General features: G+C 39.1%; 3 protein-coding genes across 5 annotated transcripts in view; 2 read left to right on the plus strand and 1 right to left on the minus strand.

Annotated features, from left to right (window-relative positions):
• Nucleotides 1-6060, plus strand: part of wnk4a (WNK lysine deficient protein kinase 4a) — a 47271-nt gene extending 41211 nt beyond the window's left edge. For both annotated transcript variants that reach the window (XM_039616320.1, XM_039616321.1), the window contains 4 exons: nucleotides 1870-2449; nucleotides 2824-3029; nucleotides 3131-3225; nucleotides 4347-6060. In XM_039616320.1, the coding sequence (XP_039472254.1) occupies nucleotides 1870-2449; nucleotides 2824-3029; nucleotides 3131-3225; nucleotides 4347-4349 (884 nt within the window). In that variant the 3' untranslated portion in view covers nucleotides 4350-6060. The remainder of the gene's footprint in view (nucleotides 1-1869; nucleotides 2450-2823; nucleotides 3030-3130; nucleotides 3226-4346) is intronic.
• A 64-nt stretch (nucleotides 6061-6124) lies between these two features.
• Nucleotides 6125-8158, minus strand: LOC116336293 (cytochrome c oxidase assembly factor 3 homolog, mitochondrial). Its single transcript, XM_031760142.2, has 2 exons — nucleotides 7827-8158; nucleotides 6125-6728 (listed from the first exon to the last, which is right to left on the minus strand). The coding sequence occupies exons 1-2, from the start codon at nucleotides 8023-8025 to the stop codon at nucleotides 6625-6627; spliced, it is 303 nt and encodes a 100-aa protein (XP_031616002.1). The 5' UTR covers nucleotides 8026-8158; the 3' UTR covers nucleotides 6125-6624.
• Nucleotides 8159-8212: 54 nt separating this feature from the next.
• On the plus strand, nucleotides 8213-14485 carry cntd1 (cyclin N-terminal domain containing 1). 2 transcript variants are annotated; one of them, XM_031760141.2, is made up of 7 exons: nucleotides 8213-8560; nucleotides 11436-11511; nucleotides 11630-11801; nucleotides 11893-12055; nucleotides 12144-12288; nucleotides 13978-14068; nucleotides 14210-14485. In XM_031760141.2, exons 1-7 carry the CDS (start codon nucleotides 8386-8388, stop codon nucleotides 14324-14326), a joined length of 939 nt encoding a protein of 312 aa, XP_031616001.1. In that variant the 5' UTR covers nucleotides 8213-8385; the 3' UTR covers nucleotides 14327-14485. The 2 variants fall into 2 exon arrangements, with proteins under 2 accessions (XP_031616001.1, XP_039472257.1); XM_039616323.1 differs by lacking the exon at nucleotides 14210-14485 and adding an exon at nucleotides 13548-13654 and having other exon boundaries at nucleotides 8214-8560.
• The last annotated feature ends 13 nt before the right edge of the window (nucleotides 14486-14498 follow it).

A 14498-nucleotide genomic window follows, 5' to 3' on the forward strand; every position in this document is an offset into this window, starting at 1 on the left:
TTATGGATGAGCAGTTTTGGAGAAACTGCAATCCAAAGTCTGCTTTTTCTGCAGAGCTACGCTTAGATAAACACTTATCCAGAGAGTGTATCCTTGGAATTTTTCTTCTTTTCAAACACTGACTTTATGATTTCCTGCTCGTGACATGTTTATTGTACATGTGTGAATTGCAGCAAAACTCCCCAAGCAGGCACTGCTCTAGCATGATGAATGTTACTAGCCAGAGGTTCAGAGTGCTAGAAAATACCATATTGTATGATATTTATGTGTGCATCCCAAACACGCACATGCACCTTTAGCCATCCATTTTCTTGTATTGGCTCAAAATACGTGATGGACCATTTGCTTTTTGAGTTTTTTTCCTTCTGCAATCCAAGTTCCTTCTGTCTCTGCTGACATTATCACTTATTACTGGTGCCTCAGAGCTATTGCGTAAGCGCAAGTCTGGATTTAATGTTCCATTCAATATGAACACAAACGTAGGTGTTATTGCGGCCCGGCCCACTGACAAAGGCCAATCAGCAAGCAGCTGTGCCCATTAAAGGCCTCTCCTCCCATGTCCACACCTGACAGTATTTATACCCTCCTCAGAAGCCCATATTCAACAGAGTCCCTCTGTTTTAGTGGGCACAGACCCAGACACGTTCTGCATTTACTGTAAGGAGGACACTCAGTGGGCAAATTGAAGAACTGCAGGTCTTTTAAAACCCTAAATTGCCTCCAGATGTGAGCACATGCAGTCACACTTGGGCTACATTCCATCTCGTCCTCTACACCCACCAATCCGTGACGAGTATAAATCCCTGCGGAGTCACTTGTGGTTGTTGAAGGGTCTCTTAATTAAGTAGTCGGGTAGAAGTAGAGTGGCAAGCTTGCCTCTCTCTGACAGAAACGAGAACTTCCAGTTAGCATCTGCAGTGATTTATCCCGCTGTCAGATGGATGTGCTAAGATAACGTCCATGAGTTTTTACGTATCTATTCAGTCCATTCTTTTTTTTCTTGTTTTTTGTTTTTTTTTACCCTTTAAAAGAATTTTTAACTTTCCAAAAGCATGTATAAAAAAAACCAATCACACTCAAACTGATATCTTTAAGTGTGTAGCGTTTTCTCCTTATTTCCCCGTAGTAGCTGGGAAGCGATCTACCGACCTTCCGATTAATACACGACTCTACCTCATGCTCCACTGGTGCAGACTTCCATGTCGGAGAGCTTACATTTAAAACTAGCTGGTTTTAAACAGCCCTTAATGTGGCGAGGCCTCTATTCAAACATGCAAGCAGAGTAAAAGTGTGTAAGGAGAGCGTGTAAGCAAACAATACTGGTTTAAACAGTGCTGTTAGCATTCAGGAGTCACAAAGCACACTGGAGAATAAGAAAAAAAAGAGGATGGGAAGTAATGGAATATATTTTTAATAGAACAATGCAAAAAATGACCTTTTTCCTTAAAGTTAAACACATTAAAACAAGTGGCATGAGCAGTACAAAAATGTAAATTGTTAAACTGTACAGTGTAAAAAAGCTTATCTGGCATAAAACATGTTAGAGAAATGCCGGGTAAACAGATTAGCTGACTTTTAAAGAAGTCCTGGGTTGTGTTTGATTGTGACTATTCATCATAGCTATTAGTTGCTGTCACTGCTATAATTTCAGACTCTTTAGAGGGAATTCACTTTAATGCTTAGAAATAACGCATGCTGAAAAAGCCTAATACACCTTTAGACCTGTTATTGTCTCAAGAAACATGTGACAAACTTTTAATCAAACCCATGTGATTAGGCATGATTAGAGAACAGTTGCTGCTGTTTAGTCTATGATTAGCTGTGACTGACAGCCTTTACATGTACGCATTTTCTTCCTCTACATTGCAGAAGTTCAGTCTGCATCAGTGACTGTTGGACGATTCCAGGTGACGCCCAGCATGGACATCCCTTTGCCTGATGCGCCTGCACCTGCAGCCCCCAAGCCCGCAGAGAACAGCAGCAACCAGTCGGAGAGCAGCACAGAGGAGCAGGGTGAGTCTGAGGCGAGCCTGGCCACCTCCCTCACAATGACCCCTCCTCAGCCACAACCCTGCAAAGGTTCTTCGGGAGTCCAACAGGAGGCCGACGGGCAGGCTGGATGGGCAGTCAGCCAGAAGCAGCAGCAGGAAGAGGAAGATGAAGATGAGGAAGAGGTTATCGGGGAACAGCCGAGGGGGAGGAGGAGAAGCCGTCGAAGGGCGTACAGCCTGAGCCTGTTGGGAACATCTGCAGACAGCGGGCTCTCTGTGACGGCTGCTGATACAGAGGGGAGGCTATGGGACGGAGCAGCGGACAGTCCACAGTACACCAATGCCCTTCACAATTTATGGATGATGACTTATAACCGCAGTGCTCCCTACCTAAGCAGTGATGACTCAGACAGTGAAGATGAGGACATGCTGGAAGAGCTTCAGGAGCTCAGAGAGAAGTAAGTGACACCACTTAAGATAGTTAAGGTAACAGAGTACAAAAAAAAGCTGTTTGAGGAACATTTTAAACTGTTTACCTAGACAAGTTACATTATGAGCATTCATATCTGGCAGTCTTTTGGGTATCAAATTGAGTTTGAGAGCACTGAAAAAAAATTGCGTCTGTTTTGATATAAAGAATAACAAGGAGATGTCGAGATTTGCCAGACAAGAGAACAGACTTATTGTCTTTACTGTAAACAGATTGTGTTTAGATAAAACCCCCAACTCTCCCAAAGTCATGTTCAAATGCAGTACATAACTTAATCAAAGGCCTAAATTAAAATTCTGATTGAGTGAGTCTTTAAATGTGCTTCTTTTTGTCCTTTATCAGACATCTGGCAGAAGTTCTGGCCCTGCAGGCTGCCCAGAAAAGAGAAATTGAGGAACTGTATAAGAAGATGGGAAAGGTCCCCCCTCCGGGCATCGTCTCTCCTGCTGCTATGCTGTCCAGCCGACAGCGCCGCCTCTCCAAAGGAAACGGTTTTCCTTCGTCTCGCAGGAACAGCCTTCAGCGACTGGAGATGTTACCGCTTCAAGGTAACAAAGAATATTCCTTTCTTTATTAGAGTTATTATCATGTAAATATGCAACAGCTTCGAGTCTGAATGAGTTTTATAAGTCATGTACTGCTTTCCAAGGTATCATTAGGAGAAACTCTCTTGGAGGCAGCAGCAGTGGCTCGCAGGACAAACTTTGCAAAGGCGTCACTTTTGCCACAGACCTAAGTAGAATGGTGAGTCAGCACTTCCTTAACAAGCTTTTGAATTATATGACAAATGAAACAGGGTATCTGCAGGTATAAACAAGTTAAATTTAGCGATTGTTTGCACATTAATTAACATAAATGCACAGGTGTAGCCATAAAAACTAATTCATGCCTTTATTTTAATGCCGTTTTTAAAACGCCATTAAATTCAAATTAAGAAAAAACTTCCAATTGAAATTCACATAAAAAATTTTTTCCTCTGTCTCATCAACATGACAGTGAGCTGAAATGCAAACATGGTCCTCCAGTTGTTTATTATTATGAAAACAAAGTAAAAATATTATTGTTGATCCAAATTAGATTAACCAACAAAGCCTGAACCACCAAGAGTAATTGTTATTCTCGTCGTCATGTCTCATTGGCCTCATATTTGTCACTAAACTTTAAAAGCATCTTCAGGGTTTCCATTAAATCCCTGGATCTAAAACAGTCTGTATGCAAAAGATGGCTTCTGGGTCTGGAAAGTAAGGGAATGCTGAAGACCCTTAAACTTGCATTATTTCTAATGGCCAGCAGGGGGGCAACTCCTCCAGTTGGCTTGCCTTGACGTGTGACATCATGAAACACTCAATTCCAAGTTTTGTGTCTTATTCAATACAACATGATGTTCATTTTGTAAATTATGATCCCACCCAGAGTCAGAATGGAGGATAAACCGGAGTTACATCCATTAGTCGTTAGCCTACCAGTGTGCAGCGTCCATCGGTTTCTCAGATGTTTCAGAAAGCCATCTTAGAAACCGAGCATTCACTTGCTAATGGGTCATGACTGCAAAAACGCTTAGCTTGAGGCTTCAATTACTAATGGGTGATGTCACAATTACCACATCCATCTTTTATATGCAGTCTTTAGCTTAAACTGTTACATCCATTAAATCAGCTAATGTGTTTTATCATCCAACTGTTACTGCTAACTGTTTCAACGCCTATTAAAACAGCCTGAAAGAGCCTAATACTTTGAGTTACATTTCCTGACCTGAATGTGTAGAGGAGGCAAAAATGTCAAGAGAGGTTTATACTCATAAGAACCTGTAGCCACCCTTTAACCATTGTCCTCCTAAATCGTATTCTTATATTTCACTTTTCTAGTAACAAACTCCCAGCCAAGCACGCCGTTATTTGGACTACCTCATCTGAAGTGTGACTGCAGTGGTCAAACCTGTCCCGTAGGAGGATCGCTTTAACCCTGGCACACCTATCTGCAAACTGCTCCCTGTCCGCCGGTGGCCACTTACCTCAAATGTATAGAAACTCGTCACCAGTGGAGCTGGATTTGCACAGAAAGTGTAACCTCCAGATTTCAGCCCATCATCACGACCTGGTGAACTTGTTGTAGCTGAAGCACAGAATAGCAGCCAAGTGACACGTTCGTGTCTGCTCTTTGTAAATAAACTGTCAGATCCCAACGGTTCAGACGTAACCACCTTCATTCCAGGCTGCCGCAGTGCTCTGCACAGTGTCGCATCACGACATTATTTTTATCTTTTTGCCTGAACGCAGTCAAGCGGCGGTATGCCGTGCCGCAGCTGCCGAGTTGCAGCACTTTACCACGATTTTGACGCAGAATGACAACAGTTGCTGTTTTCCTGCTTGTCTGACTCACTGCTGTTAATCCAGTCTGAGCACAGAAATGTGAACAGTGAGGCTGACACACACACACACACACACTGACAGCTGTTACACACCTTACTCGCTGTAGTTTGGTAAAGATGTCTCAGCAGCTGCACAGTGAACATACTTGTTTTTTTTTTAGTAGAACTGTGATCAATGCCTTCCAGGGGCTTCATTCAGTTATTTGTTGTAGTCTTTATCTGGCTTCCTTTAGTGATTTGGACACCTATATTTTCTCTAGACTCAGCCTGGAGATGTTTGACTGCAATCACTGATATTTTCAGATATAGTAAAGGTAATTTTTTTTTTTTTTTTTTTTTTCCCAATTGTACAGCTGTGTAGTAAGATATCGTTTCCCAGCAGTTAGAAATGTTGTACAATTCTTCAGCAAAAGGGAAATCTGGTTTTAAACACATGAGCAGAAGTTCAGTTAAATGGTGCACAAGTGTAAAACTGTTACGCATCACTTTCAAAATCTGGTAGCTGGTTCTTTAAAAGAAAAATGGGGAAAGGATGGGGAAAAAAATCCACCTAGACTTTATACTACTGGCTTTCCTGTTGACTGTACATGTGTATATAATGGAATTCATTTATAGATCATGTTTACAATTTAGGAGCAAATTAAATACTTCAGCTACCTTAATCCTTTCTCAAACAAAAGTCTAATTTGTCGCTTGTTCCATAGACCAAGCACCTTGTGCACTTTAGTAAATCCACTTGTAGTTCTCAGTCAATTAACACAGTTGTGTGTAAAACTATTCACTCAAGCGAGAGCTGACGAGTTTTCTGTCATTTTTTCCCCCCACAAGGGAGGTAGATAATCTCCCGTTTCATGTTTGATCACAGAAGTGATGATCTACCCACCCGCAGTTTTAAACAATGTCTATTTTTGTGGGGTGTAGAGGAATCAGTCAAAGCTGTGAATCTGTAGCTGTTGCCTTAAAATATTCCCATCACACACTGAATTTCTTGCCACCTAAACTCCCGAATCTTAATATATTCAAGGAAATAAAGTTTCTAGTCCAGATTTATTTGAATGTAAATATATAATTGTATTGCTTCCTGAAGCTGCTGTCCTGCCATGCTGAATCTGTGCCTTTCCCTAACAATGTCTTATTTTGCTCTTGAGATTTGGTGGCTAGATCCAACTCCATATATTAAATTTTGATGAAAATAAATGCGATTCTAAGTATTACGGTGTCATGTTTACTGTTTTCTGTCTTTTTCTTAAATAAATGGTCATACAGAGACATAGCTTTTAAACATTCTAATACATGAGGCTTTTATTTTATTTCATAAATCAACTTTATCAGCATAAATAATGTTATTTCTGCAGTGTCACTGGCATTCTCTATTGTTGAAGGCCACTGTAGATTTTTAAGTCATTGATTTCTTTTTTATATTCCCTTTACCTGATGTTTCCAGCCCCAATTAAAGTAAAGGGTGCTGATTGTGCTACAGTGTAGCTTCTAACGTCATGATCAAGTCAGTGGATTGGTCCTTTCCACTGACAGGAAAACTTCTTCAAAACTACACCGCACTTAGTTTTAAGTCAGCCACACAATTGCCTTCAAATCAAGACCAGTTCTTGATTGGTTGAACTGGATCTTGACCAAGATCCAGTTCTCTCAACATTAAAAAAAAGAACACAGCAGCCAGGCAGCCATGGAATATGATCAGTGGCATCATGAGTCCTCCTCCTTGTTAAGTGCAGGACAGAAACAAAGTCCAACAACAAGCAGATGACACTTAAATCTCAGTTGGCACCGGTTTTTGGTCCCTGCATTCTCGTACGCTTGGCCTCCTCGTCGATCTCATCCATGATCCGCTCCTGGGAAACTGAGTAAAATGTGTAGCCGTCTAATTTGGAAGCAAGTGGTTAAGAGAAATATTTGAAAGCATGAAAACAAAACAAATTCCCCGAAAAAACTAAGTACATCCCATGATTAGGTAGGATAACTTGCTGCTCTGCTTGGGATCACTGTCCTATTAGATGACCCAATTCTGAAGAAGAATTATCTGTTGGACAGATGGCCACAGATTTGACACTAGAATACTTTGGTATACAGGGGAGTTTATGATAAACTCAATGATTGCAAGGTGTCCAGATCCTATGGTTGCAAAACAAGTCCAAATCATCACACCTCCACTGTGCTTGACAGTAAGGTGTTTGTACTCATATGCTGTGCATTACTGTCAATCCACTTTGGTCTCGTCTGTCCAAGGAGTCATATGGTTTGTTCAGAAGCAACTTTGCAAACTTATCAAGTACATTTGATTAGCAGCACCTGGCTGCTACTGACGCGCTTAACTCCCATAAGAGTTGTTACAGAAATGGATGCAGTAATGGAGTAACTAATAGTTTTATTGTTATATTAAACAACTTTTTTCCCCCTGGCAAAAGCTTTGTTATCGACTGTATAAAACTACTTTTTATGTAAAGACAACACCTAGACGTCTAAAAGGACGAAGTTTTCAGATTTCGACATCTGTCATTACAAGCTGCCAGTGATGCGTTCAGGAAACACGTTTATCCCCAAAAAAACACGAGGAAGTATCACTGCTTTCAGGTAATGAATTTCATTGATCAACAGAATAATAAATTCCTTCAAACGAGGTGCTCCAGAGGCCACTTTTCGTTGCCATCTCTAAAAAGTTAAATTACTAACCCTGGAACTCTCTTAATTAATTCTCTTTTAAACGCAACAACACTGATGTTTACCTTTGGCAGTACACTTTTACAGCTACCTGAGCTAGCTGTCACATTAGCATTCAATGAAACTGACAGCTATTACTCTAACTTAATTCTAAAATTTGGACTGAGCCCATACATTTGTGTTTGTCTTAATACTTGGTAAACGCGCTTAACCTAACTCCTAAACAGAGGACACAGCTTAACTTTAGCATGCTAAGCTAACGTTACATAGTTCACCTTGCGTTGACGTTTGACAAGGATACAGATTCCCAACACGAGCACTCCGATAGCGAGTCCCGTCACCACGTTTCGTGTCCGCAGCTTCGACGTTCTCCTCTTCCACTGTTCTAGTTCCACCTGTCTGATAAAATGCATCTGATCTTGAGAAAGACCCTCTTTGGTTGGGTCTATCCTGGTTGCATATGGAGCGTTGGATTTCTGAGGCGGCGTTTTGTCGGCCATATCTGCAATTTGTGAGGTTAGCACGGCGCTTTCACAACTGTTACACGCGCCGCTGCGTTCTAAACACTCTGCTCTGTCAAAGCGTGCTGCATGTGTCCTATCCGGGTGTTATCAGATCTGCGCTGAGAGGAACCGCCACAGAACCAACGTGTGCAACTTACAAATGAGTCGCTGAAGTAGTTTTTGGTTCCTGTTAGAAAACGGTCCTACGGGGGAAACGTGCGGGAATAGCGCCATCTTTTGGAAAATATAAGACGCAGGTTATTTATTTATGGGTGTCTAGTTTTGAAAAATTAAATACAACTTAAGCGTAGTCTGTCACATAAATGTCGCTGTCTGTCGTGCTCAGAGTAATTTAAAATGGCGAAAAGATTATTTTTTTCTCCAAGTAAAAGTAACGCAGCAGGTGTAAAATTCGGGGAGGCCTCTTTTGACCTACTGACTGATTTTCTTGTAAATCTGGACAAAAGAAACAAAGATGACCTCCCGAGTTTAACGAAATATTGCGGGGATTTCAAAAATAAGAGAGTCATTGGTGAGTATTGCTCAATTTTATTATTTTGTAGAAAACATTTGTTTGTACTCTTTTATTCGTAACGGTAATTAAAAAATATATATCGCAAGATTTTCAGCTGGAATCACGTGAATAACCGTTTTTCTTTCCGTTATTGCCAACTGAAATTTATCAATGAGCCAAGTAGAAGGTTTTTTTAATTGTTTTATTATAATGTATTTCTTTATTTTTATTTGGGTTTTTTAAACCTTCCTCCAAATTTCTGAGATTTTATCTTTGTTTTTTGTTTGTTTATTTGTTCTTTAATTTTAGATATGGTTGTTTTGTGTTTGCAGTTCTTTGTAGATTTTTTTAAATGCTCACTATTATAGATTTTGTTTGTTTGTTTTGTTTCTTAACATGCCACACAATTACAGATTGTTTATTTATATTTTTTGTATTTTTTGTTGTTTTCTCCTTTCCTTTTTCATTACTTTACTCTTTGTTATTTTATTTGTAAGTCGTTTTTCTTGTTCTTGTTGTTGTTGTTGTTTTGTAATGGTGGGGGAAGTTCAGAATGACATTATCAGATCTGCGCTGAGAGGATATACTACACAAATTTGGGGTATATGAAGTATACTATACTTTATATATCCCAAATTTGAGAATTTTCTGTGATTTAAAAAAAAAAAAAAAAAACACCAGGTCATTACATACCCTATAAAATAACTTAAGTGAAATCATATAACAAAATAATATATAATAAGCCAGAACAAGTGAGTTCAATAAGAAAAAAATATAATAAAGAAAAGAAATCAAATGACCCAAATAACTCAAACAACTCAAATGTTAAAAATCCAATTAAGTTAAAATTTTAATACATTGAAATAAAGTGACAAGAAAGAACAATTTAATTAAATGCTATTTTTGAAACTGAAAAAAAAAAAAAAAGGTTTAAAAATAGCTCAGTAAATTCAATAAAGCAGGGGTTTCCAACTCCAGGCCTCAAGGGCCAGTGTCCTGCAGGTTTTAGATATCACCCTGGGTCAACACACCTGAATCAAATGATTAGTTCATTACCAGGCCTCTGGAGAACTTCAAGACATGTTGAGTAGATAATTTAGCCATTTAAATCAGCTGTGTTGGATCAAGGACACATCTAAAACCTGCACGACACCGGCACATGAGGCCTGGAGTTGGACACCCCTGCAACAAAGCAAAATAAAACAGAAAAAAAAAAATGCTTACTAAAGGCATTTAAAAGAAAAGGCACAGCAGAAGTATTATACCATGAAATGTACTGCTAGCATAAGAGAGAACAGCTGGCTCTCTGCTAGACAGATGTGTTGTAAAGAGCCACACTACAAACACAACACTTTGTGAGGCCAACTGTCCTTTTATAGACTTGTAAACGCCCAATAAACAAGTGCTAAAGCAAACTGAGGCTGGCTTCAATGACAAACTTGTCTAAACTGTCAAAAACTACAGCTAAAATCATTATGTATGTTTGGATTACTTTTATTTAGTATTCTAAGTAAACAAAACATCTTTGGTTATGAAAAATAAATTAATTTATTGATTAGACTAAATCAAGTTTTTAACATGTTTTTACTCCTATAGTTGTTCATTTAATTTCAGTTAACTGTAGTGACCTTGCTCAGATAAAAATAATGTTAAAAAAATAGTCCAGATGAAAATAATGCAGACTTAAAGTAAAACTGCAGCATATCATCCATGGTAGATAGACTACTATAAACCACTACTGTGTACACACTAGACTTACAGCAGAGTGTCTCTTGTGTATCTCAAGCCTTTGGGGTGAAGTCTGTCTTTTGTCAGCAGGTAGTGACTAAGCTGTATAGGACTACCTCTGAATGGCCCACTAAGCCTCATTGCACCCTGTAATCACTCTGAACTCTTTCATACATCTGGATCTGTGAACCCTGTCATTATGGAGGTCGATTCACAATATAAACTCCTTGAGGCAGCTGAGTCTACCAGCTAGGAGCATCTCCGCAGACAAATCCTGTGAGAAAGGATGAGGAGGAGCAATGGAAAACAGTGATAATAACTTTTAATGAATCCATATGCTTCCTTGTAGCCCACAAATCAGCTAAAATACAGTTTATATGGCTAGATTTATGGGAACAGCCTTGTGAGGAGTGCTTATCAGTGTTGGTTTCACCTGTTATTGTCAAATGTTGCAGAGATGAGGACCTAAATGTAAAGTCTCAAGTAGGCAAAGGGAAACTTAAAGCAAGCGATTTATTGAGTTGCTTTAAATCCAAAAGATGCAACATTAGGTTCAAAAGGGAAACTGAAAACTAACCTGCTAAAACCTTAAATCTGAAAACACACGATGGCTGGAAAGCAGGTAGAGAAAGGTGAGCAGACACTCTAACTGTATATACACAGGCAGGCAATTTGGAAAGGTAGGTATAAAGGATGGACAAAGCTTTGTAGGATTAAAAAAAGTGTGGCCAACCCAGAAGTGGTCTAAACCCTCATATTTTAAATATCCATAACGATTTCTCCAGCTCCAAAAAGACTTTCAGTCCTATAGTTGTTTATGGGGAAACAGCTCTGATCTCTGTAAATAACTTCCTGAGGACTTTATGGGCTAAACCACTAGTTTCAGGTCAAATGAGTGAATCTTTGGTCTATTCTAAAAGTCAGAAAGTAAAAGTATCCAGGATATACTCACTGGCTAACAGCTTTTTGAGCACCAGTCCTTAGAATATGTGATTAACTGAAGGTAGACATCTCAGCAGCTCTTAAACTGGAGAACTCACATCAAACTAGTATAGAAACATTGGCAAATTTGAATTTGGGGTCAAGTGTCCCTTTAATGTTGCTTCTAAATTAATTTGAATGTTTTATGTTTTGCTCTTGTGCCTTCCTCTCCTGTGTTACTCAGAGTACATCTTACTGATAACTAAAGAACTGAGACTGGATCCGCTGGCTGGCTACCACGCTGTTGAATTACTTCAAAGGTATGATCAAGCAGCACATGTAACTTTCCCTGTTGGTTACACCCTGTGTATTACTGGTTTTTGTCATACTTAATATACTGTCACTTATAATAATAATTCTAATAATTATCTTTGCCAGGTTCATGGTCAAATACATTGAAGATTACGTAACCACACCCACACCTAAAGGTGCAACTTCGAATCATCCGAGACATTATGAGGATGCTGTTTATAACAAACTGAAGGACAAATTCCCGCTGATCATCTTCTCCTGTGTCCAGCTTGCGAGCAAACTGTCTCTGCACAGTCATGCAAGTTCTGCCTTGCCAATGATTACTTACGTCAATTACCCTGAGATCACAAATAGAATAATCTTGCATTATTTTTCCACACCTTTTCCAGATGATTGACAACAACACTGCTGTACATTTTCTACACTCAGTCGGCTGCACTGTATCCAAACAGGCTCTCCTGGAATCAGAGCTGATGGTCTTGAAAGGGCTTAAATTCAGACTAAATGTCCTCAACCCACTGACTTATGTGGAAATACTTCTGGAAGTTCTCGGTAAGGGTCCGTGTATGCACAGAAAAGTTTATTACATATTATAAATATTAATGTCAGGGCTTTGAGATAATTACATAAACTCTTGTAGGACACAATGAGCCATCAATCCCTTTGAAGCACCTTTATCACTACTGCCACCATGTTCTCCAGTTTATCAGCCTGGAGAGGACTGCCATCTATGAAACCTTGTTAATGGCAACCACTGAGTGTGTCAGCCCATCCAGGGAACAGAGGTATTAGATTTGGCTCTAAGAAAATATTTTTGATAGATGGTAGAGTGGACATGCAGCTTTGGAGTACATTCAAAGGTCAGGTGGTCCAAATCACTTTTGTGTGACCTTGATGGGAAATGTCATGAGATCCATTAAAGATTTGAAGAATTCATAAGGACTCAGGGAAAGAGAACCACAGTGCTCAGAGAATCTGGCTGCACTTGCATTAGCTGCTTAATAATGTGGCCACAGATGTTGGATACATAGGTTTTTGATGTTAAGACAGCAATGTGCTGAAATCTGACTACAAAAGGTTCATCCTATATACTTTGCCCTTTTCACTGTCCTTATAATACTGTTTTATACGGCTCATATAATAGAGAAACTGTGAAAATATGACTTCATTACTGAAGTTATAAATTTAAATAAAAAGGAATAAATGGCCTATAAAGTGAAATGAAATGTTTGTCACCCTGAGATTACTTTCTCATCCCATCAGCTCATATTTCCAGATCCAGTGTAATTCCTGCCTATATTAAGGCTTTCTCTGACTGAAGTTAAAAAATTTCATCGCAATCATAAAGGTTGGCAATACAGCAGCAATTAAACTGAGGACATAACTGACTGAGTTAGCAAACTGAATTACAATAAACCTTAAATAGCTCATAATCCTGATTTAAAGACCCTTTTCCTTTTTTTTTACCTTCTTCAAAACTTAGTTTTGAAACTTTGTGCCATAACCTGTTATGGCACAAAGTTACACATACAATTAAAAAACATTTACATGATCTGCATTACATACATCAGTCATATTGATCCTTTGGTCTGTTGATGTATTGCTGTGAATTATGGGACAGCTTTATCTGCTTTCCTTTCATAAAGGTTGGTCTGCTGTATTCTCTGCTGAAGGAGGTAATACAGGAAGCCCTGAAGCGCCATTCTTTAGTATTTAGAGAATTCGACCGGCTCTTTTCTGGTTGCCACACAGATACTTCAGTGTCACTTCACTTAATTCAAAAGCCTACAGCTCGTCAGGACTACTATTGTTCATAATAATTTAAGATGTTGCATCAGAAATGGAGTCTTGTTTCCATCCATTTTGTCCTGCTTATCCAGTTTAGAGCGGGTGAGAGATGTGGTACGGTACACATTGGACAGGTCAGCAATCTGTTGCAGGGCTAACACAGAGAAACGGCCAACCATCACGCTCACATTCACACCTACAGTCAATTTAAAAACACCCATTAACCTAACCCCATGTATGTGTTTGGACTGTGGAGGGACCCAGAGTACTTGGAGAAAACCCACACAGACACAGGGAGAACATGCAGACTCCACACAGAGGCCCCAGGCTGGATCTGAACCCTTCTTGTCCTCTTGCTTGCAAGTAAAAACAAAAACAAAACCCCAACATTTTTTTCCATCCACCTCAAAATTTCAGGTTACTTTCTGAAAAGTTCAATTTAGTGAGTTATTTACCTAAAATTTTGAGACTGTGTTTTCTAAACTGTGTAAACTGTGTGTTTTTTTTTTTTTAAACAATGCTGGGAGTGAAAAAATATTTGTAATTAATCAACCAAAGCGGAGAGCTGAAAGACTTTTAATGCCACAAGAGACTGATATCAGTATATAGAATTACCCCATCCACTGTTAATATAAATGTTTTGATTTTGTGTGATTTAATATGTCATCAATCATTTGTGAAACCAGGGAAAAATTTGTACCAGTGACTGAAGACTGTATGCTTCTGGGTGTTGGTGTCATCGCTGTGGCTGCATTCATCCTCAGAAAGTGGGAAGAGGTAAAGTAAAATTTCTTTTTTTATATTACACCTACAAACAAAATTGTTGTCACTGTTAAAGGTTCAAATAACATTTTTAAGTCACCTACTTGATTTCAATTAAATTAAATCTGAATCTAATCTAACTGTGTTTAACTGTAGGTAGTTGGAGAACTGAGCCACATCACAAGAATCTCAAAGAGAAGCATCACTGATTTCGCTCACGCGACTTTGGTGCACATTGTTGGCATCAGCTCCAGTGTCACTCCACTCTCATGACTGGCATGAGAAGAAAAAAATCTGTGTGCTGCAATGAAATGTCACCTAAACAAATAAAAAAATCACCAAAGATTGGCAATGTTGCCAAAGTGTTAAAAACACTGTTAACTGTTCATTCTGTAAAGCCAAATAAATAAAAAGATATTAGAGCTGTGGAAATACAATTGATTTA

Source organism: Oreochromis aureus, linkage group 8, assembly GCF_013358895.1.
Source record: "Oreochromis aureus strain Israel breed Guangdong linkage group 8, ZZ_aureus, whole genome shotgun sequence".
Taxonomy (NCBI): Eukaryota; Metazoa; Chordata; class Actinopteri; order Cichliformes; family Cichlidae; genus Oreochromis; species Oreochromis aureus.

Coding starts and splice junctions, on each gene's coding strand:
- cntd1 (XM_031760141.2), top strand. CDS start 8,386: ATGGCGAAAAGATTATTTTTTTCTCCAAGTAAAAGTAACGCAGCAGGT. Junction 11,512..11,629: donor GCTGTTGAATTACTTCAAAG/GTATGATCAAGC, acceptor TATCTTTGCCAG/GTTCATGGTCAAATACATTG. Junction 11,802..11,892: donor AACTGTCTCTGCACAGTCAT/GCAAGTTCTGCC, acceptor CACCTTTTCCAG/ATGATTGACAACAACACTGC.
- LOC116336293 (XM_031760142.2), bottom strand. CDS start 8,025: ATGGCCGACAAAACGCCGCCTCAGAAATCCAACGCTCCATATGCAACC. Junction 6,729..7,826: donor AGTGCTCGTGTTGGGAATCT/GTATCCTTGTCA, acceptor CTTCCAAATTAG/ACGGCTACACATTTTACTCA.